This window comes from Aulonocara stuartgranti, assembly GCF_965226115.1.
Source record: "Aulonocara stuartgranti genome assembly, chromosome: 10".
Taxonomy (NCBI): Eukaryota; Metazoa; Chordata; class Actinopteri; order Cichliformes; family Cichlidae; genus Aulonocara; species Aulonocara stuartgranti.
Window position 1 is genome coordinate 28,474,832 of NC_138946.1, and position 24,418 is coordinate 28,499,249.

At 41.1% G+C, this 24,418-nt stretch overlaps 1 protein-coding gene and 2 long non-coding RNA genes across 13 annotated transcripts in view; 2 read left to right on the forward strand and 1 right to left on the reverse strand.

The window, feature by feature from the left end:
* The window catches only part of cblb (Cbl proto-oncogene B, E3 ubiquitin protein ligase), a 175,568-nt gene that overhangs the window by 90,927 nt on the left and 60,223 nt on the right, over positions 1-24,418 (reverse strand). For all 8 annotated transcript variants that reach the window (XM_082549200.1, XM_082549197.1, XM_082549198.1 and 5 more), the window contains one exon: positions 3,692-3,892. In XM_082549200.1, the coding sequence (XP_082405326.1) occupies positions 3,692-3,892 (201 nt within the window). The remainder of the gene's footprint in view (positions 1-3,691; positions 3,893-24,418) is intronic.
* LOC309715823 lies at positions 500-3,454 on the forward strand. Its single transcript, XR_014279312.1, has 3 exons — positions 500-1,086; positions 1,176-1,239; positions 1,542-3,454. It is a non-coding gene; the product is annotated as an uncharacterized lncRNA (long non-coding RNA).
* On the forward strand, positions 14,279-23,970 carry LOC309715816. Of its 4 annotated transcripts, none has more exons than XR_014279300.1 (7): positions 14,280-14,408; positions 14,825-16,622; positions 16,864-18,342; positions 19,244-19,414; positions 19,751-19,995; positions 20,124-20,232; positions 20,352-23,970. It is a non-coding gene; the product is annotated as an uncharacterized lncRNA (long non-coding RNA). The 4 variants fall into 4 exon arrangements; XR_014279301.1 differs by having other exon boundaries at positions 14,282-14,408; positions 14,825-17,006; positions 18,265-18,342; XR_014279302.1 differs by having other exon boundaries at positions 14,282-14,408; positions 18,265-18,342.

Below are 24,418 nucleotides of genomic sequence, written 5' to 3' on the forward strand. Positions count from 1 at the left end.
CAGATTAACGCTGACAGCACTAGTGGGAACACAATGAATGTGACTGCACATTTACGCCGACATCATCCTAGTGCAAAGACAAGTGGAAGCAGACAAAAACAACAAGCAGCATGCTACAAACTTTATCCGAGTCATTTAGACAGCCGTTAGCACATGATTCTCCTTATGGGGACCTGATATGTTTAATATGCTGCTGAGAATATAGCCCAGAAGAAGCGTATAGTATAGCTTTTATTTTGGAAAGAGCCATTTCTCTGTAATAAACTCTCTTTTCCAAAGATGAGGGATTTCTCCATCAGATAGATTTATTTTTTTAATTACTTTGTTGTTTCAGCAACATTAAATTTAAAAACTGTACTTTTGAGTTAAAATATATATTTATGATTTTAATAAGTTACAAATTAAAAAGGCATGAACATTTTTTTTTGTATCGAAAAAATATCGAACCGTGACACCAAAGTATCGAACCGAACCGAACCGTGAATTTTGTGTATTGTTGGACCCCTAATGTTTATGTAACCCACATATAATTGTACGAAGAGTGACGTGACTGGATTTTCCCCCTATGAATTGATGTTTGGGAGACAACCAAGACTGCCACCCTGCAGATGCCCAGGGACGGGCATACCATCAAGAGGGGAGGGTGTAACCCACATACAATGAGGGTACCACTTTAAGGACTGATATGAGGAGAGATGGACAGCCTGCCCAACCAATCGAAATGCACAGGTCCCAGTATGTTTTGACCAATGGGAGAGCAGTCTGCCGCTGTATGTCCCACCTACGTGCTCTGTGTTTGCTGTTATGTGTGGAGGTAGTCGCGCGCTGGCAGGAGAAAAGAGAGACTGAAGCTTTTGAGCTGGAAAAAAGTATTAGATATAAGTTGCAACCAACTGTGTTGCACATAAGTTCACTGGTTATCAGCTACCTTTCATGTTAAAAGTAGCCACAGTGAGTAAATAGGCAAATGCTGCATTTTTCTGGTGACTTTAGAAAGTACCGCGTGGAGCTAAACTGTTAGCCTTTGTTAGCTCTGGTTGCTATCAACTGCCTGGAAGTTCATCGCAATCTGCTTCCAGAAGTAAGGTAACACTTGAAGCGCAACTTATGTTTATTTTTCCTTCATGTCGTATTACGGTTATTAAAGAGAAAACATGTCCTGTTACGTTATTTAGAGCCCTGCATTTTCCGACCGAGAGACACTATGCCATTGTCTTCGGCCGTGATGCGCTGAGATCGGTGAGCACATGTTGTATGTCTCAGTTAGTTCACGTCTGTTTCACATTTTATTGTTGAGAAACTGAATTAATCTCAATTGTTTGATTAATAATTGTCGCATATGCGACATATATGCATATGCACTGACTTTACTTGGTTTAATGCATAGTTTGTGTAAGAGAAATGTTTTATTTTTGCAAATTTGAGTATTTTTATTGCAAATTTATGTTGAATGTGATTTAAACAAAATCCTAAGTTGTGAATTATAGCTAGAACAGCATAATTAATATTTGAATTGCTCTTCTGACCCTGTCCGTTGACAGGTCAGGTTTTTTTTGTATGCTGAATTGTTCCTGAGGTGGATTCCTCCGGTGAAATAGATGGCGAGCCTTCCCACCTGGACTTAGAGAGACTGAGATTCGCTTCTTTTCCACTTGATGATCTGCTGCACCTTGCGGTGTGGTAGGACTGTATCACTCACACTTTCACGCACAGCTGGTTATACATAAGACCACTGACTGACATTCTCTCATCCCTATTTTCTTTCACACCCTGGGAATTTTTTGGACTTTACCCCTTGGACATTTTTTATTTGGGACTTTAAATAATGAGCTGTTGTGTAGAACATTCTCCACATGTGAAAAGAGTGTGAGATTTTCATTTGAATGTACATTGGATTTGTGTAATCTGTTCTATAAGAGTTAAGGAGTCAGGTTACTAGGGTGCACCCGAGCATTGAAACCCGAACATTGAAAACCAAAAATAACACTTGGCCAAGTCATTGCTTTAGTAGTTTGTGTTTTACTTTTCTTTTAATTTTTGTAAGTTTCCTTTCTACCATTGTAAAGTGTCTTTAACCTGTGCTTGTCAACCTTATGGTTTATGTCACTAAAGTTGGCCGGTTCTTTTGAGTTACATTCTTGCGTCTGTGTCTCATTTGAACACACCCCTGTGCTCCTATAGTCGAGCCTATTGGTCCATTGATATATTCTTTTCAACAATTCCCCTTACTGTGTTACATTTACATTGCACATTACTTTTCTCAGTTTATATATACACAAGTTACATGTCTACTTTTTAATGCACAGGTACAATACGCAATCTACACTTTTCTAATTATTCTAAATATTCTTAACTATTTAATAATAATAATAATAATGGATTGGATTTATATAGCGCTTTTCAAGGCACCCAAAGCGCTTTACAATACCACTATTCATTCACTCACTGGTGGAGGCAAGCTACAGTTGTAGCCACAGCTGCAGAAGCGAGGCTGCCATATCGCGCCATCAGCCCCTCTGGCCAACACCAGTAGGCAAGTAGGGTAAAGTGTCTTGCCCAAGGACACAACGACCAGGACAGAGAGCCCAGGGATCGAACCAGCGACCTTCCGGTTACAGATGCGATTCCCAACCCCCTGAGCCACAGTCGCCCAATAAGCATTTAAACATCTTTCAGTATCCTGCACTGTTTGCACACTACAACCTGGGTTTGCCACTTATCTATACTTTAATTTTAATAACTGTACAGTACTCTGCTTTGGTAACTATTGTCCATGATGTAAATATGTAAAAACTGTGTTTCTGTTCTGTGTCCTGTTCTGTTTGTATATGTGTGTTTTTGCTGCTGATACAACCACATTTCCCCTTGTAGGACAATTAAAGGATTATTCTAGTCTTCTATCCTATTCTATACTTTTGACCCTGTGTAAATTAGAGAGAATCCTAATACCTAATACCCTTTTCTGTATTATGAGTCCAGTCCAGTTTATTGTTCAAATAAACACCAAAATACCTGTAGCTATCCACAGCCTCAATGTAGATACCTTGAAAACTCCACCCTTTTCCGGCTGAGAACCATGGCTTTAGATTTGGAGGTGCTGATCCTCATTCCCGCCGCTTCAGATTCGGCTGCGAAGCATTCCATTGCGAGCTGGAGGCCAGCACCAGATGAAGTCAACAGAACCACATCATCCGCAAAAAGCAGAGATGAGATTCTGACACCACCTAAGTGAAAGCCTTCTGCCACTTGGCTGCGCCTAAAAATTATGTCCATAAAAATTATGAACAGAATCGGTGACAAAGGGCAGCCCTGGCGGAGCCCAACACCCATTCGGGAATGAGTCCGACTATGTGGACCAAGCTCTTGCTACAGTTGTATAGGGACACCCCATACTCCCGCAGCACCTCAAACAGCACACCAAGGGACACGGTCAAATGGACCAAATAGCATATGGATCAATAGGGGCTCTATGTCCATGTCGCTCTTGGGCGTCACTCCCACAGGCCTTAATTCTGAGACTCTCCACCATCTAAGAACTGAAGACGCTTCTCAGATGAAATATCTTCAAGCAACTTAAAGAAGTCCAGACATTTTTCTTTCCAAGTTCCTTAGACATATAATATATAACTATATAATTTCTTGAGCAGTGTATTTAAGTCTGTATTAATACTTTTGATCCTGTGTAGATTACCTTCCTGATGTTGGCCAGTCCATTCATGACAAGACAGTCTTCTCGGTCTTCCTCATCATCCAGGTCCAGCAAGGGGGAGCTGTGTTGGTCCAGGAAGAAGCACTTGGAGCCCTCATTTCGTGGGTCAAAGGGATCCACAATAATGGGCTCTGTGCCTTTGATCTCACAGCGACAGAAAGGGCATCCTTGGCCATCTGATTCCTGAATAGATATAACAGGCTAGTCATACACAAACATACAAAAACACAGGTGGTGACATTTTAACCAAAAAATATAACTAAATGCCACATGTTGTTTCAGTAACATCATGAAATTATTGTGCATTCATTGTAAAAGACCCTGTCAAAAACATAAAAAAATAGCAGTATTTCGAGCATCTATCTGACAAAGACAGAACAAAGCTATGCTTTTGGTAGCCATATAGTTGGGAATGTGACTGTGGACTTGTGGGAACTGATGTCCGTTAATTAAAAGCTTTACCTTTATGACACACATTTAAACTTTATTTTTGAGTGATTGTTTCATTCATAAGTCAACATTTCAGTAGCACACTGGGAGAATTCTGAGTCAAATGATTATTGTCTGTGGGCTTATTACCACACTACTATATCACTATTACCATTATCACAGAAAAAAAAATGCAGGCCGGTTGCATACATTACTTATTGTTTTCTTTGAATAAATAAACCTGCAGATTTTTATCATCCTTAGCTCTTGGACAACTCTTCTAATAATTCTTTTCACTCCTCTGTCTTTCAGGGAGCACCTACTTGTGGCCAGTTTATGGTAAATGAGTGATCAGTTCTGCAACCAGTGCTATCAGTTTGTTTTGCAACAATAAGGTTACAAAGGTGTTGAGAGAACTCACTGGTTTTACCAGTCATGAGATGTTTGTTGTGTGACACCTTGGTAATGACAGACCTTAATAGGCCACCAGCTGGAACTGAACCAGCTCATTTTAATTTGAATTAAGTGGCAGGATTGCTTGGAAATTACTGATAGATTTCAGCTGGTGTCACTGCTTTCCATGCCTTTTACACCTCCCTTTCTTTATGTGTTCAATACTTCTTCCGTGTATAATTTCTCTATTACACATAACTTTTTTCATGGACATCTATGGTTTGATTTCTTTGCATCTGTAGGTTGGATGGGTTGCTACTGACATTTGGTGAGAATGTCACGTCAATACTGCCTTCAAAAATATATTTACTTTGAAACTTGGTGAAATGTTCAACACTTATTTTATTCAACGTTAATCTTTTTCTTTTATTTATTTACTTGTTTTCTTTTATTATTCTTATTATTATCTCTGTGGTTATACACTGCTGAAGGTGACAGGGATAGTAAAGAGAAGGAGTAGATAAAAAAAAAGGGAAAAACTGCAAGACTTAAACAAATAGCTCCCTGTGTCCACCCCAACATCCCTAGAGAAGCTGATGATAACCACATCTTGCATGTGAGCTCTCGTCAATTTTTAGTTTGGAAGGACCAGCATGTCTTATTGATGGAGACATGCGGGCACACACTCCCTTTGTGACTCTAATCTATTGTGGGTGTTTTAACATTCCTGGATAAAGTTCTTTCTTTTTCTACAACTAAGGTTTATTTGGCAACTATATCTGCTTTTGATATTGGATATGATGAGGTGACTTAAGGTGTACCTTAAGTACGCTGTACTGGTGTAGAGTCAACAACCTGTCTCTGAATGTGGACAAAACAAAAGAGTTGAATATCAACTTCATGGGAGCACAGAGAGATCACTGTGCACTTAACATCAATGGATCCTCTGTGGAGGTCGTCAAGAGCACAAAATTCCTTGGTGGTCACCTGGTGGAAAACCTCTCCTGGTCCCTCAACACCAGCTTCATAGTTAAGAAGGCCCAACAGCATCTTTACTTCCTGCGGAAGCTGAGAAAAGCCCATCTCCCATCACCCATTCTCACCTTTTACAGAGGGACTATTGAGAGCATCCTGAGCAGCTGCATCACTATCTGGTATGGTAGCTGCACCGTATTGGATTGCAATATCCTACATTGGCTAGTGAGAACAGCTGAGAAGATCACTGGAGCCTTTCTTCCCTCCATTACAAACACGTATCGCACCCACTGCATCCGCAAAGCTGCAGAGGAACCCACAAACCCCTCACACACACTCTTCACACTGCTGCCTTCTGGCAAGAGGTACCAGAGCATTCGGGCCCTCACTGCCAGACTGTGAAACAGTTTCTTCCTCCAAGCCATCAGACTCCTGAACACTCAGTAACTGGACCTTAATACATGTCACTACCTCAAGCATTTAACTGCACAATCTCATATACACAAACACACACACGCACACCTTCATACATCAAGCTACCTTTTGTACAATGCTCAGTCTTTTGCACAACCCACTGTCATTGTTGCACTTTTCTATTGCACTGTTGTGTCTGCACTGTCTTGTGTCTGCATTATTCTGTTCTGTCTGGTGTTGCACTGTTTTTTTGTTTGGTTTTTGGCAATTTTTGCACACTTGCAATTTATATAGTTCTGTGTTGATTGTCTGTATATGTCATATGTAGCACCATGGTCTTGGGGGAACGTTGTCTGGTTTCACTGTGTACTGTACCACTGCACATGGTTGAAATGACAATAAAGCCACTCGACTTGACTTGAGTACTGCTTCTCACTTTAGGGTCTGCAAAGTGAGTGGGTAGGCTTCATGCATTTTTTTGTGCATCCTTCTTACACACAGTTCTCTTCTGACAGCCTTAGGGTCGTATTACGTCCAAATATGTTAGGGTACCTGGATCGTTGTGTTTTTTTTTTTCTTTGACTCTTGTTTATTCGTTGTTGTTTTCTCTGTGTGACTTTTTTCCTAGTTGACTTATCTGTATTTCTAGTTCAGGTTGTCTGGTTAGTTATTAGTTCCCTTGTCATGTCCTGGTCTCGTCTCTGTCCTGTTAGCCTTGGTCTTGCCTTTGTGTGTCCACCCCTGTTAGGTCAGTCTTGTCTTCATGTTTGTCTGCCTGTTTCCCTAGACATGTGTTCTTGTGTCCCTCTCGTCCCTTGTTCTTTCGCCCTCTCTCATCCCTTGCTCTCTCATCCTCACTGTCTTGCCTCCTTCCCCTGGGTTTCATCTGTCTGTGTCCAATTGTATGTGTTTCTTGTACTACCTCTTTTAGATTGACAGACAGATTACGCTCAGCTGTGTTCCCTCCTGTGAGTTGTTCCCTCGTTTGCCCTTGTCGCGATCGCCCTCATTCCCCACTGTGTTCTGCCTGTTAGTTAAGTTCCTGAACAGTTTTTGCAGTCCAGCAATAAAGCTGCCACTTGAGTTTGGTCTACATTTTGGGTTCTTCAAACCTGCGTGCCTCACACAGTGAATGACAGAATGCTGAGTTTTCCTAAAATTATTCCTGTGGCTTATAGCACTATATAGAATTTGAGCTTGTGAGCTCTTGCCTTTCTCTTTTCGCATTTGAGGAAAAAAGGAGGCTGGATTCTCTCTGTCTAAGTCCAGTTGCTTGTCTGCTTCGCTAACCTGGGGCCCGTTCTTCGTACCTCGCTAAGTAAGTTAGCTGGATTAGATTGTTGACGATTTCACGTGATCTTGGATCGTTCGGTTCCCCGAAGCTCATCCGGGACTTGCTGTCATAGCAACAGAGCCGTAAGCGTAAACCTGCTTGGGAGCAGGTTTACTTTATGTAAACAGGATTAGATCGCGGCCACGCAGGTATGTCCGCTTCATTTATACGAAAGCAACAGCGATATTCCACCACTGTTTCACCATAAATAAATAACATCAATGTAACTAAAGATAATGCAGCACTTGATCCTTTTATTGATGTCACACAGATACATACAGGTCATTTCCTAAAAAAGGGAAATGTACTATTAATCATTCTATTACATGTATGTGATTATTACAGATGTAATTCATATTTCAGAGTAGTAATTGTAAATTACTTCGTGTAATCAAGATGGGAGACGTCTGTGAAGGTTCTCAGTCATCCAGGTCATCGTAGTCAAAGGAGCTTGCAAAGAAAAGCGTCTGGACTTCTTTAAGTTACTTGAAGACGTTTCACCTCTCATCCGAGAAGCTTCTTCAGTTCTAAGGTCAAATGGTGGAGAGTCCCAGATATAAACCTAGTGGGAGTAACCCCCCACAGAGGGACAAAAGGACCCCCTGATGATCCTCTAATCGCCTGAGCCAAGGTGTGAAACTGGGTGTGGGTCCCAATCAGCCAGAGTTTCGGGTGTGTTCATTGTGAAACCTGGCCCCACCTTATCATGCGAATTCCTGAGGTCAGATGGCCCAGGATGTGAGTGGGCGTTAAGGCGTCTGGGAAGGGATCTCAAAACTGGATTATAGATGGCAGAGAGTTGGTGTCGTAAACCCCGCCTCTGTTCAAAGATGGTCGCTCACAGTGGACATAGATGCTTCTTTCACTCCTCTTTCAAACCATCTGTCCTCTCTGTCCAAAATGTGAACATTGGCATCCTCAAAGAGTGTCCTTTATCCTTAAGATGCAGATGGACTGCTGAGTCTTGTCCTGTGGAGGTGGCTCTTCTATGTTGTGCCATGCGCTTGTGAAGTGGCTGTTTGGTCTCTCCAATGTAGAGGTCTGGGCATTCCTCACTGCACTGTACAGCATACACCACATTGTTAAGTCTGTGTTTTGGCGTTTTGTCTTTCGGGTGAACCAGTTTTTGTCTGAGCGTGTTGGTGGGTCTGAAATGCACCGGGATGTCATGCTTGGAGAAAACTCTCCTGAGTTTTTCTGATACACCGGCTACATAGGGGATGACAATGTTGTTGCGTCAACAAGATGGGAGACCACGGCTATAAAAGTGAAGGTGGATTTGGGAAACCTGTCGCAGCCATGTCCTGTCCGTCTACGCGAGCCACCCATTGCGGAAGGTGCAAGATTGATAAGGAGAGTCCTCAGAATTCAGCGTATATTGCGGGACAGACAGGATCCTTTAGCTCAGCGCGACAGTGTGCTCATTGAGAGATATCGATATTCCCGTGAGGGTATTATTTACTTAACCAACTTGTTGACGAGGGGGTGCAGGACCACCACCTGTCTTTTTTTGCTCTGCCCTTTTCTTGGTTGCTGTTATGAACAAACAAAGAGTATTTCAGGGTCTCTTTCCAAGAGACTAAAAGCAATATAAGTGATAAATATTACCATTCTGTGGAATATTCTTATATTTCACTTTTACTTGTTCCCATGTTCTAGTGGGTCCTGTTGTGGCTCTAATGTGAAAGGGGATATAATATAACATAATATAATATAATGTAATATAATATTGGATAATATAGTGTAATATAATAAATCTACCCTACCGCCTACTGGTGTTGGCCAGAGGGGCCGATGGCGCGATATGGCAGCCTGGCTTCTGTCAGTCTGTCCCAGGGCAGCTGTGGCTACAACTGTAGCTGCCTCCACCAGTGTGTGAATGTGAGAGTGAATGAATAGTGGCATTGTAAAGCGCTTTGGGTGCCTTGAAAAGCACTATATCAATCCACTCCATTATTATTGTTATTATTAACTTACTTACGAGTTTGATTTGTCAGCAACTTCCTGCCAGCCCTCTCTCCTTGCTTTTGCAGCCTTTGCAGTGTTCCCTTGCGTTCTGATTAAACTCTGAAACTCCTGAAATCCCTCAATCAAGAGTTCTTGCTCTGCTGCCGGAAAATACCGAGAGCGCTCCTTCGACATTTTCGCCGACCAATCAGAGGGTTGCTGATCAATGTTTCTACTATCGATGCGTAGCCCCTTTTGGGGTGGCTGTAGCTCAGGTGGCAGAGCAGGTCAGTCACTAACCAGAAGGTCGGTGGTTCGATCCCAGGCTGCCTCCTGGCTGCATGCCAAATATCCTTGGGCAAGATACTAACCCTGTGTTTGCCTACTGGTGGTGGTCAGAGGGCCCGGTGGCGCCAGTGTCCGGCAGCCTCGCCTCTGTCAGTGCGCCCCAGGGCAGCTGTGGCTACAATGTAGCTTGCCGTCACCAGTGTGTGAATGTGTGTGTGAATGGGTGAATGACTGAATGTAGTGTAAAGCGCTTTGGGGTCCTTAGGGACTGAGTAAAGCGCTATACAAATGCAGGCCATTTACCATTTACCACACCCAGTGATCTCACATTACTTCATCCAGCTGTACTAATCGTCAACAGCAGGTGTGTTCGGAGAACCGGATTAGCGAGCTCAACGTTAGCGCGATGATTTGGTCTTGGATGTGTCATTTGATCTTGGATGTAGTAAGCGACGTAGGAAGAACGGGCCCCAAGTCAGAGCTTTGTCTAAACAGAGGTTAACTCGCCGGATTATGGACGTTTTCCTTGGCATATGGCACTAAGGGTCTCTCTTTTCCTCAGGGCGTGAGAACACATTCCACCGGAGGAATGGGAACCTGAAGGGCCCTTTTTAAAGAAAATTTGCAATCAGCGTTACACGGACAGCTTATACACTAACTGGGTAGTGGTGTTCTTAGCAAGGTGAAGAGCGGAAGAACTGAGAGATGACTGTGATGACAGGGGTGTATGTGTGCAGGCAGGTGACCAAAATGAGTGCAGGTAGACATATTATCACAGGTCTTTTGCCTTAGAGCAGTAAATAGATTTTTTATCAGACATTTTATCAGTATCATGGAGTCTTTTCACTTTACCTAGCATGCATCAGCACACACACTGGACCTTGTATGTGTTAAATATTGATTCTGTTTCTTCTGTGGACATTTTGTGGTGTACTTGGAAAACTACACCAGACGGCAGAATATACGCATTGTGGGGATACCAGAGAAGGCGGAGGGCCCACGACCAACGAAATTCATCACCAAACTACTCTTTGATGTGCTTGGGGAGAACAACTTCGAGAGGCCGCCATCGGTGGCTAGAGCCACGTCCGTTCATTGTCAGACTCCACCACTTCCAAACCACAGAGCTGATCCTACGCCTCGCCAGACAGAAGGGCCCGCTCCTATTCAATGGATCAAGATTCCACATATTTCCTGACTACAGCCCAGAAGTCAACAAAAGACAAAAGTCTTCTCCAAGTCCAAAAGGAAGCTCCACAGTGCAAAGGTCAAGTTTGGTCTCTTCTACCCAGCCACTCTGCAGTTCACACACAACGGGAAATGCATGAGATTTACCGACCCTGCAGAGGCGCTGACCTACGTTAATAATTAATATCACTGTTGATAACGAACGCCCCGCCTCGCACCCTGCAGAGACTGGTGACTGAGGTAAGGTAACGATTGGGTTAATAACATTGAAAATCATTTCACAGAAGGTGGCATCATTAGACATGGCTACTCTGTCATATTTTGAATATTTCTTTACTCTCATTGTGTTCTATTATCATTGGTCATAGTGGCAATGAACGTTTTATATTTGATGGTGTAAATACACACCACACATAATGCCACTCATGAGCACCTTCCTTTTCTTCATTACTGATGTTATTGCCCTTTTTTTCTTTTCTCTTTTCTCTTTTTCAAATTATGAAAGGGCGTTACAGTTTGTTTAATACCCTGTTGGAGAGGTTCATTAATGGTTCAAACATGTATCCTTTATTGCGGGCAGCATGCAAATGCAGGTTTGCAAAAGTTTCAAGTTTTTTTGGGGTGGTAGCCTTTTTAAGGCCTGTTTATGTGTTATGTGTTGTTTTGGTGTGGCATTTGCTCTGTATTCACTGTGTGCACCTACTGTGATTTTTTTATCGTTTAAATTGGGCAAACATCTATATTTTTGAATTACATAGTTCTGACAAAGAGTAGATTGGACCCTGACCCAGATAATGCTGACGTAAAAATTATAAGTTGGAATGTGAAGGGTATGAACCAGGCAATCAAGAGAAAAAGGGTCATTTCTCATTTACAACATCTTGGGGTTGGTATTGCCTTCCTACAGGAAACCCACCTCTGGAATTGTGATCAGTCTAAAATTCGCAAAGAATGGGTGGGCCAAATGTTTCATTCACAATTTAATTGTAAAGGCTGAGGAGTGGCTATACTCATCCACAGAAAAATTCCTTTCATCGTATCAGATACTATCTTGGACCCTAATGGCAGATATGTGATGGTTGTGGGAGAGCTGTCTCAACTTTCCCTAGTATTGGTCAATATTTATGGTCCAAACTTTGACGATGAGAACTTTTATAAAAAGATGCTAAGCTCTATTCCCAATTTGGATAGTTATCATTTGATTATGTCTGGGGATTACAAACTGGTAATGGATTCTGTTTGGGATCACTCTTCCCAATCTTTACTAAGACTGTCTAAATCTGTGCAAACAATTCAGTCATTCGTAGAGGCACATAAACTTGTAGACCCTTGGAGATTTAAATATCCCACTAAAAGGGAGTATTCGTTTTACTCTAATGTGCACAAGTCATTTTCTAGGATAGATTTTTTTCTGGTTGACCCCTACTTACTGAGTGCTATTACAGACTGTAAATATGATGGTCATTTCTGATCATGCCTCGGTTAGTATTAAGGTAACTCTTCCGACTCAGAGGACAAAGTGGACATGGCAACTGGACCCACTCCTACTCGCTGATTCAGATCATCAAGCTATTAACAACTATTTTAGAGAGTTTTATGCTAAATTATATTCCTCAGATTCAGCACCAGCTCAAAATAAGTTTGACGCTTTTTTTTCTAATCTGAAGTTCATTACAGAACAAATAGATTTTTTTCTACAGGTAAATAGGACGGATGGCATCTCAGCTTCGACCCTCTGGGAGACGCTTAAAGCGTATCTCAGGGGACAGATTGTCTCTCATTCTGCTTATATGAGGAAGAAGAAGTATAAGAAGTTTGAGGAATTATCCTCAGAAATCAAGACCCTGGACGGACTCATATCTGGTTCTCCGACCCCTGATTTGATTAAGAGGAGAGTGGTCTTACAAGCTGAAATTGATCTATTAACTACCGCCCAAGCAGAGAAGCTCATTTTAAAATCCCGTAGTAGATTGTACGAAGAGGGAGATAAACCATCCAAATTATTAGCTAGCCAGCTCCACCAAAAAGCAGCATCCCGTGTTATTTCACAACTTATCTTATCAGATGGCTCATCAACTGAGGATCATCAAGCTATTAACAACTATTTTAGAGAGTTTTATGCTAAATTATATTCCTCAGATTCAGCACCAGCTCAAAATAAGTTTGACGCTTTTTTTTCTAATCTGAATATTCCTATAATTGTCTCTGACTCGAAAGAACAATTGGAACAAAGTCTGACACTGAAAGAAATTAAAAATGCAATAATGTCCCTTCAGAGTGGAAAAGCCCCTGGTCCGGACGGGTTTCCAACTGATTTTTATAAGAAATTTATGGACAAACTTGCCCTTCTTCTTCTCTTGGTTTGCACGGAAGCAATAGAGAATAACATTCTTCCGCCTACGCTTCAGCAGGCATCTATTACACTCTTATTAAAGAAGAATAAGGACCCCCGAGATTGCACATCCTATATACCAATCAGCTTAACAAACTGTGATGGCAAAGTGGTCTCAAAAGCCATTGCACTCCGACTTGAGAAAATTCTTCAGGGGACCAGATTGGGTTTGTCCAGGGTAGACAATCCTATTTTAACCTGAGGCGATTGTTTAATATCATCTATATTGAGGCTGATACTCCATCCCCAGAAGCCGAAATATCGATTGACGCCGAAAAGGCGTTTGATCGGATTGAGTGGGATTATCTTTTTCACACACCAGTAGGCTAAGTGATTTTTAGCCAATTACAAGTTGAATCTGGTAGTTGGGGGTGTTAGCTAAGATACCGTCATTAAGAAGCGGCACAACTAATGTGTCTATGTGAGCTAATTTGCGATGTGCACCGCTGGCCCGGCCATTTGTTTTTAATGCACCCTCCCAGATTAATTCACTGCATGTCGTACCCAGGGCTGGACTGGGACAAAAAATCGGCCCAGGCATTTTGACTGGAGACCACCCCACCAGGTATTATAGGAAAAACCATAAAGCCTTTGAATGAAAACAAACGCTGTTATGACAGTGATGTACACTGTCTTGTTGGTATATGTATGATTTCTATACGTTGTACATCAGATAAAAACTTTGGTTGTAAGATTCAGATAATTATTTAATAAAAGCTAGACATTTTAAATGAGAATAAGAAAGAAAAGTATTTCTTTGTGCCCCCCTTTCCCTGTTAATGCCCTACCTGGCCTCCTGGCAAAACTTTGCTAGAGCCGCCCCTGCACAGTTACCAGCTGTCAGCTACTTAGAAAAGGATCCTGGTGTTATTTGTCTCTCAGAAACAGTTCATAACTTTCCTTCAACTTATTCATGTCACCTAAAAGGTAAACCTGTCCATCACCTGTTCAGCTCTGATGATTCATCTTCATGTTTCCCTCTCACTAGATATCCAAACCGATATCATGACCTTCAGCTTTTACAGCTGTGGCTCCAGCAAGCATCAGCTGATACTAGAAATTAATATTAAATACATTCTAACAGCAGCTCATCAAGCTTAAACGCGCTGCTGTTGTTTAGCGCGACATCCGCTGGTTTCATCTTTCTGGCGCAAAGTCGGTGTGCAAATTCCCTGCTGACTCGGCCTCAGGATGTCTAGAGGCAAGAATCAAGCGCACCCAAAGGAGCGCATCAGTGATCATGTGCGCATCACGCAGAGGGAGAGTGAGAGGCGAAAGGCAGCGGCAGAGCATGGCAGTTTTAACGCAGTTTGTGTGATTCTGTGTGCGTTAATGAAACTGTAAGTTATTACTTTTGACAGGTTAACTGGTATGATAAGAGTTATAGTTGTTTGTGCATGTTAAAGCTAAAGTTATGCCCCGGTACACTGATATCACATTAGTAGATTTATTTAATTATGTAATTAATTTGCACTAAGTTAATACCAGTGGCCAGAATCTCCTCCAATGATTACATCCTGCGGTTAAAGGATTTTTCTGTTGTTTATTGTTTAGTTTAACTGTTGTTAGCTTACCACATTCTTGCCTTAGTACTAGCAACTAGGAAGATATGTGCTATTTAGCCAACTTCTGGTCTCACGGCGACCCCCTGTGGACATTGTAAAATATTGCTGTGTCAGAGTAGATGATGTGTTCTGATTGTTTCTTATTTATCTTTGACCCTGCTAATTATAGTATTACCTGTTTCTGTTTCCAGACAACCATGCTTATAGTCACCTATACTGCATCTGCCACAATTATAATTGCATATCTGGCTGTATCACAGTTGGATTTATCATGGCAAGCCCTGCTGTAACCAGTTCTTCTGTGAAGCTTCATTAAAGACGGTGAACTAAACTCCCGGACTGCTGCAGTCTTTCTGCCCGAAGACTTAGGCCAGACTAGTATACCCAGCACTTCCAGTATATATATATTCTACAGTCGGCGATAAACAAAGGAGAGACTTGCGTCACAAATACCGATCAGCTGATCATTGATCAGTTTCATGATTGAATGAGAGAAGAAAAGGCAGCTGACAGCGTAAAGATGCAGAATAACTCCAGCTTTGTGTCTGTTTTCATCCTAGCTGAAGTACGGGACAAACTGTGTTCCTTTTCAGCTCAATACGAAATGCGTGATTTTTTCTCTGAATACGGGACGATTCCGTTTTTTACGGCACGGTTGGCAACTCTACTAACTAACCGTGCCCAGGGTTGCCGACCCCTGGGCACGGTATCTCATCGGAACCTTTTCCTCTTCACAGAAGGACCAAGCAGGGGGATCCAGTGAGTCCATTACTTTTTGTTTTAGCTATACAGGCACTTGCAATAGCTCTTAGAAGCAATAATAGCATACAAGGTGCGCTGCCACTGCTGGGGTGCAGTAGCTCCATCACCCCACTAGGGGGAGGAAGCGGGTTTGTGTACTCAAGTTTCTCTAGTAAATATTAGTGATGGGATTTCCGGCTCTTTTTAGAGAACCGGCTCTTTCGGCTCGGCTCACTAAAAAGAGCCGGCTCTTCGGCTCTGAACCGGCTCTTCAGGTTGTTTTGTTGCTTTAATTACATTATTATTAACCATAATATAAAATTATGCACAAAAGGAATCACTAATGTAAAAAAAAAGTGGTTTTATTTATATATGTTTATATATAAATATATGTGGTGGACCCTGGAGACAAAGCACGTACAAACTCCAAAACACATTCCTAGAGTTAACTGAACTTCCAAAACAGAGCTACCTAGATCAGTTAAATTACACAATTGAAAGCATATGTGTATGGTTTGTGTATTTATACACAAGCACTCATACATATTCAAATAATAATAATAAAAAAAAGTCGTTGGTACTTGCTGGCTGTGTAGCCACTAGGTAACAAAAGCTAAACACTGCGCCTAGCATTCTGGAGCACTTCTGTTGTGTTTTGTACGTGTTTTGGAGTTTTTACGCGTTTTGGAGTTTTTACATGTTTTGGAGTTTTTACACGTTTTGGAGTTTGTACATGCTTCAGGGTTTGTACGTGCTTCAGAGTTCGTACGTGCTTTGTCTCTAGGGGCCACCGTAAATATACTTTTATTTATTCACTCCACATAAAATGTAATAAATAAATCATATAATACAAAAACCAACTAGTCACAGTTCAACTTTTAGCTATTTAAATTTTCAGCTTTTTCCTTTTAAAAAAATTAAAAATGAAACAACACAAAACACTGCAAACCACAACACAATTAAGTATAAATTAAAATAAGAAAACAAAAACAACATGGAACATTCTCTGTCATATGGACCTGCACGAATAAACTTTCTGAATCCTTTATCATCCGCAATCTTTCTAATCCCTGGCTCTCTTTTTCCCTCCCGCTCTGTTCCTGTGCTACTGCGAGTGTAACTACCGCCCCTCCCCCCTCTGCCCAGCGCAAAGCACAAGGCTCGCATGCGGAGTGAAGGAGAAGGGTCTGGCTGCAGCCACTGTGGAGCTCCACAGTAACCGGATACACGTGACCTCCACACTAACCGGTAGTGATGTGCGATACCACTGATTTCCTTTCCGATCCGATACCAAGTAATATCCAGGGTGATATCGACGATACTGATCCGATACCGATACTCTGTACAAAAACTTATTTTATTTATTGTATCTCAAATTATAGCGTCATAATGATTACAGGACATCAGATTACTTGTTCTTATCACTTAATAACGCAGGATTCATCATATAGAAATAAAAAAAAACTGAAGTTGTGTGCTATTTGAACAGCTTGCCTGCCTGCAGCACTAAAGTACTCCGTGGGAGACGTCTGTCTCGCCCTAGCAGCACCTGTCCCTCTCCTCCACTTCAGTTCGCCTGAACATACGCTCGTCATGTTCTGTGATGTGATTTACTCTGAGGTGTTTGACAAGGTTAGTGATGTTGCCACAACCATACATGCCAACCCTGCTGATTTTTCCGGGAGAATCACGAATTTCAGTGCCCCTCCCGGAAATCTCCCGGAGCCACCATTGTCCCGAATTTCTCCCAATTTTCCACCCGGACAACAAAATTGAAAAACCATATCGCAGAATTCATAGCGCGGCCAGCCAATTCCAGTTTCCAACAATGGCGGCAGCGTCTTAGTTTTAATATTACTCCTATTTCTCTTTCTGGGTCGCAAAAAAACCTTTTAACATATTTTCAGGTGAGAATGTAGCTGTGTAAACTTCAAATATCTGAGCTGACCTACACATCGTTTTCAAACCCCCGCGGTCTTTCACTACTCGGGTTAAACATGATATATAAGTCACTTTGATAACTTAAAAATGTTATTGTTTGACTTTTTCAGTGGTTTATTTGTTCGTGAGTAAATCGGTTTGGCTGAGATTAAAGTTTACATTAAATTAAATGTAACTTTATTAATCCCTCGGGAGGGTTCCTCCAGGGTTTTCACACAGCTGAATAAACATCAAACAGAAAATGATCAAACAGAAGAGTTTACGTCAGCGCCCGGTTATATTTTAGATAGCAAGGAGAAGACGGCAGTTTCACTCCACTGAGGGAGCTCGTGACGTGCTACCCGGCTTTCTTTAGACCGCGAAGGCCGGGTCCTCAGGTAGAAGCAGCCTCTGAATTTGGACACCCCCGCTGTTTCTGAGCCGGCCAATAATAACAGTGACATTTAACGTATTTTACCCGATAAATAAACCCTGTAAAATGTATCTATCACCCCCCCCAACAGCCCTTTTGAATGTCTCCCTAATTCTGAGGTCTCAAGGTTGGCAAGTATGGCTACAAGACCTCACTTTTTTGCCACATGTATCGCAAACCACATCTCAGCTGTTTGTGGAGGTAAAATACGTTCACACATGACTCCAGTTACGCTCAGCCATTGTTGTGAATGCGCACGCCAGGGGGCTGCAAGACATTTATACAGCCGTATTTCGCACATGACTATGAAAGGCGGAAGAGGAAGTAGTTCCTTTGAAAGTAGACAATCCGAATGTTATAGTTTCTTTCCACTGCGTTCATTTTAATGATAAACTACAAATTTACCCTAAATTACTAAAATATCGATATTTTAATGTGAGAATCGATTCTAGAACATAAATGATTGGTATCGGAGGAATCGATATTTCAGGATCGATCCGCACATCACTACTAACCGGAAACACGTGACCTCCACAGTAGCCGGAAGCACGTGACCTCCACACTAGCCGTAAACACGCATGGATACCGTGGAAGTCTTGCAAGTTGATCACAAAGGTTGGTTAAGTCTTTCTTAAATAAATTTGCCGTTAGTGATTTTATAATTCTAGGAATCGTCTAGTTTTCTTACAATGATCATGTTGCCACTTATTTTGCGTTACAACCACATTCCTCCTTATTTTAATGTTTTTTCATCGTGCTCCATGGCAGAGAAACACACAAATATGCTTTTTCCTGGGCCTGGTTTAAGTAAGAGAGCTTCTGTGGGCGAGAAGAAGCAAAAACCACATTTTGCATTAGAGTATGATTTATTGTTGGCGTCAGAGATGCAAAATAACGAATACTTCAATACTGTACTTAAGTAGAATTTTCTGGTATCTTTACTGCTGTACTTTTTTGTGCCTACTGTATACTTCTTTATACTTCTACTTCTCACATTTTAGCACGCGTATCTGTACTTTGTAATCCGTACATTTGTAAATCAGTCCCCCGCACGCGTGCTTTGGACGCAAGATTACTTCAAAATTTTGTACATAAATTATATTTTAGACCCTGTACTTCTTACTTCGACTTGACTAAAAAGTCGAGTCAGTGCTTTCTAAACACAGGTATCTAAACTGTAGTAAGGAACGTGTGTACTTGTGACACCTTTGGTTAGCGTCAACACTGTAAATTTCGTCACAAACAGATTTATAGATTTATCAATACTTCTATTCGTTATTCTTTTCTGTACAGCTTTTTTATTGCCCAGATTTTAGTTAGCCCCTGTTCAATTGACTGTTATATGTCAATAGAAACATGTCTCACAAATTAAAGTGTCTTGTAAAATATTTGTGGGTTTTTTTTTTCAAGAATTTTCTTCCCAAATCTATTACATGCCAACTGTAAATTGTTATTTCTGCTAAATCCTTAACTTAAATGTATATATGGTGTTTATCTGTTTCTCTCTCTGTTTTAGATGCACACATCAATCTGGAATTCGGGCTTAAAGTCAGAATTGCAGGAATGCAACACGTGTTGCAGAGGACTCTTTCACTGCCCTCTGTGCCCCACTTTCAGCCCTACTGTCAGGGCAAAGATTGAGGAGCATCTAAGTGTGCATATAAAAAAAATGCTTTGCCTTTCAAAGGTATGTTTGTATTAAATATACTTTATAGTTATAAATATGCACTTTTTTAAGCACTTCTGCAGTATCTTTGTTGACTTAAAAGTTGCTGTTGATATTGTACAGTTCAGTGCATTCATCTGCAACAAAAATAGTGTTTTTATAAAATATATTTTTATTTACTTTTCACCACTTTTCTTGACATAAGTTTTGTGATCCATACCATTTTGCTTTCATTATTGAGGTTGGCTTGGATGTTTTTGTTAACATGTACAATCTGATTGTTAGACAAATTGATTGCATTCTATACAACTACATTTAAATTACATCTGTTTGTTTGTTTGTTTTTTTCTCTTACAGATAAAATGATATGCCGGTGCAGGCTGCCTTGTAGGACAACAGGACACTTTCACTGCCCTGTCTGTAAGATTACAATCATACGGCGTGGGGATATGGCAAGGCATTTATTGTCTTGTCAGCATTCTTCAATGCCAAGTCAGCCACCATTATCAGGACTGCTCCCCGCTGAACTCTCCGAGGAGACCCGTATTCCTCCGGCAGTACTCTTCGAGGAGCCCCGTTTCCCCCCCAAGGTTTTGTCTTCGGTATCTGAACCATTTTCTGAGTCTTTGTTAGAACATTCATTGGCTCTACCCTCTGTGTTCAATAAAACTGCAGCTGATGGAAAGTCCATGAAAATGACATGCCCTCACTGTGGCCTTACTCTTCATAGCTCTGGCAAGCTATTTGCACACTGGAGAGAGGAAGCCAAAGCTGTGCTTGAAGGACAACACGTGCCCATTTTCAGACTGAAAAAGCGCAAGTTCCAGGAAGTCAGTCAAGTCAGTATTCACTTTAACCAGTAGTGTAATTATATGGTTAGTGAAATTTGAATAACTGTTAAAAAACTGTTCTGCAACAGAGAAATAACTATGTTTTCATCCCCATTTGCCTGACACAGGAGCCAGCAGTTGTTGAAGATCTGCGTCCTGCTGTGCAGTGGGTTGTCCAAAATAAGGCACTTTTCTGTGGACATGTAACAATGCCCAAATATCTGTCCTTAAATCAAGGGGACCAGCAGAGGGTCTTAATAGACATGTCAGAGGAAGAAGACACTGGAGCAAGGGACTTGTTCCTCTTTGTTTTTCAGTTTGCAGAGGAAATGGAGCTCTTTTTGAAAGCATGTGCCAATGAGCAGGGGCTAAGGGTCAGTGCTATGTTTGACATGTAATGGACAAATGAAGGCACTGGCTGTGTTTGTTTGTTTGTTTGTTTAATATGTTGTTGTTTTTTTGTTTTGTTTTTTGCGTAGTACAAAATTCCAATTAAACTTATTTCAAAATGTTGTTCACTTTATTCTGTGTCCATACTTATAATAAAGGATTACAGTGTAACAGCATTAAATGTAAATGTAACAGCATTTTTTTTAAACTTGTAATTTCAAAATAAAAAGCTTATTGTTGATATTAACAGTAAAGAATTGCAATCAATAATATTTTTATGCATTTTAAACATTAACACTCTGGGCTCTATCCTGGCCATCTGTGGACACTTCACTTATTCTTTTTTTTGACTACTGCACTGCAGTGGACCAAAAGAATGACACGGGTTTGATCTTAAGGATCTAATAGTTGTGTGTGTTGTGCATGACATTGCCACACAAATATGTATTTGCAAGATAGAGTAGAATAAATTATGACGCATGAAATATTACATAGGCTGCAGTGAATTTCTGTTGATACAGCCTATTGAGCTTTGAGTTTCCCAGTCAAACTTAGCTTTGAAGCACATGCTAAAAACACTTTTACTCTTGTACATTTCAAAACAAGACACCATAGCCAAAATATTAACAAAATATATATTATTAAAAAATTCAAAGCTGCAGCACATACAGCAACAAACACCGTTAGTAAATGTGTCCTGGAGTTTATGCAGGTGCAGAAAGTGCTGCTGCTGTAAGTAAGCCTAACAGCTTCCAGATCACTTATTTTTCTGAAAAGATGGTAGGAAGGGCATCACTGCTCATTTCTACAGTCTCCCAGATCTTGGAATACAATCCCTTTGTACCATGAAACCACTTCGCAGTACTAGGAGTCCACTAAAACCTATAAAGAGAGTGATCCCGGAAGAAATGGGGCACACACTAGTGACCTCAACAATTGCAAGACAGCCTTTTCCCCGATGCTCAGATACAATTTTGATTTTGATGAAAAGGACTGGTGCTATTTTAAAGAGTCACGTCGGCAAAAGTAGATAAATGTTTTAAGAAATATACATTTTATAGCATTTTGTGAACATACACAAAAAGTGGCCATTTTTGGCAACAAACAAGCTGAGAGAGAGTTTTATATTTTTTGCTCTCCTTGAGCAAAAATAATAGTGCATAATAATCAATGTTGATGTTAATCAATTAGATGTCCCAGACACTACTATTAATAATACAGCAGCCCCTCGTTTATCGCTGGTGTTACGTTCAAAAAATAACCTGCGGTAGGTGAAATCCATGAAGTAGCCAACTTTATTTTTTACAATTATTATAGATGTTAAGACTGTAAAACCCCTCACTACTTGCTTTATACACTTTTCTCAGACAGGCATGAACATTTTCACACTTTTCTCTTTTGTTTAAACACTCTTAGAGTTCAAACCTTCGTAGAAACATAAGTCCAGGATTATGGAATGAAACCTAAAGGTGCATTTGAGGGTGCAAAACGTTTCGTCGGCATTGTTGTGTTTGTTTGGGAGAAAACTTACAAACATACAGTATAGCACTTCAGAGTTACACTGCTAGCGATCGAAGATTTATGTAAATTCGACAAGCTAAACGCATTCTGTACTGTACAGCAGGAGTCCCCAACCTTTTTGCACCACAGACCACTTTAATGTCAGACAATATTTTCAGGGAACGAAAAAATACAACAAAAGAATAAAAAAAAGAAACTGTGGTATTTTGTAAATATAATAATAAACGTGACTTGAGCTGTGCGCCAGCAACAATGACAGTGACATCCTCCTCTCTGCTTCTTAACGCTCTCTGGTCGCTATGGTAACGCGTAAATAGTTCTTTCAAAATAAGACACACAACTACAACCATACATTTCACACTGGAGGATCAACTCTCGCGGAACGGTACCAAAAGACTCACGGACCGGGACCGGTCCGTGGGCCTATTAGGGACCGCTCCTGTACAGGAGACACTGGACTAGATTGATTGACAATGGTCTACAGCAATCAGAACGCACAACACGATGTACTGTAAAAAAATAAATAAATCAGCGAAACAGCAAGTGTCACTTTTGGCCACGAACAATTTAGGGGATGGTGAATTTTTTTGAACAAACCCAGAGTGTTAAAAAAAACCCCCACTTAAAACCATTTTTATTTCTCAGCAGCATCAATAGTAACAAAAACGCAATTTAGTTTTCGCTGTCAAAGTCGATTTAACTGAAGTTACGTGTTTCCGGTTACTGTGGAGGTCACGTATTTCCGGTTACTGTGGAGGTCACGTGCTTCCGGTTACTGTGGAGGTCACGTGTTTCCGGTTACTGTGGAGCTCCACAGTGGCTGCAGCCAGGTGCTCTTGGAGTGAAGCGGGAAAATAGTGCGATAGAGCAGCGGTCCCCAACCTTTTTTGCGCCATGGACCGGTTTATGCCCGACAATATTTTCACGGACTGGCCTTTAAGGTGTCGCGGATAAATACAACAAACTAAAACTAGTACCGGTACCGGAAAAAAAAAATTATTCATAACACACGTGAAAAGACCCAGGAAAACCGAGTAAACGATAAAAACAATAACAAAATAACGCTGAACACCGATAAAAACCCTGAAAACTATACATTTCACACCTGAGCCTCAACTCTCGCGGCCTGGTACCAAATGCATCACGGACTGGTACCGGTCCGAGGCCCGGGGGTTGGGGACCGCTGCGATAGAGCGAGAAAGAAAAAAAACCCCACAGCTCGCAATAAGGAGCCGGCTCGCGCCGTTCACCTCAAAGATCCGGCTCTAAGAGCCATTTCGTTCGCGACCGACACATCACTAGTAAATATAGGAAAAGTTAATGGAGTCTGGCTAAGTTGATACCAGCACACGAAATATTAGCTCGGAAGTTGGCTGTACTGGAGCATGAGAAATATATGCTTGTGAGTACGATTATATTCTGTGTTCATGTTAAGCATGTGATGTAAAATGGTTTGTTGACTCTCATATTTGAAGCCGGCATGTTAGCTGCACTGCCTATGCTAATTGTGTTAGCATGTCAATAGGAAATTCCATTATGTGTTAGCATCAAGCCAGCGGGATTTGGAGTTAACATGTTTTCATTTATTTTTCTTGGTTATATCAGCTGCAATTTTATTTGTTAAGTCTTCAGTCAGTACCTTGTAATGTGAGAAATATATTATGCTCCAAATGTATGTTTCAATATGTTTTTTCTTATGTTTGTAGTTTCACAGTGCCTTCATTAGGGAGACAAATAAACCCTGCAATGAGAACTGGAAGCCTTTGCCTTTCCTTTTGAAGAACTGTTTATCTATCTTCCAAACTGGGCATCAACGTACAGGGAGGGCAGAACACAAGGTATCTCATGTGGTGGCATAACTCACACTGTCTCACTGCATGTGGACGATTTGTTGTTATATGTAACAAATCCAATCACATCTACCCCTGAAATCCTCAGTCTTACAGGAATTTGGAAGCATATCTGGATACAAACTAAGTTTAGCTAAAAGTGAATACTTCCCCATCAGTAATAATGCAGGAGAATACCCCAATCTGCTATTTAAGTTGTCTACCGAGTCCTTTACATATCTGGGTGTAGAAGTCACCAAATCCTATGACAGTCTGTTTAAAAGTAACCTCACTCCTCTATTGGAACAGTGCAAACAAGATGTTAAAAGATGATCTATTTTACCATTATCTCTCATTGGGAGAGCTAATTCTGTAAAGATGAATATTGTGCCAAAATTTCTGTATTTATTTCAGGTGTTACTAGGGCTGAGCCATATCATACCGTTCACGGTAAT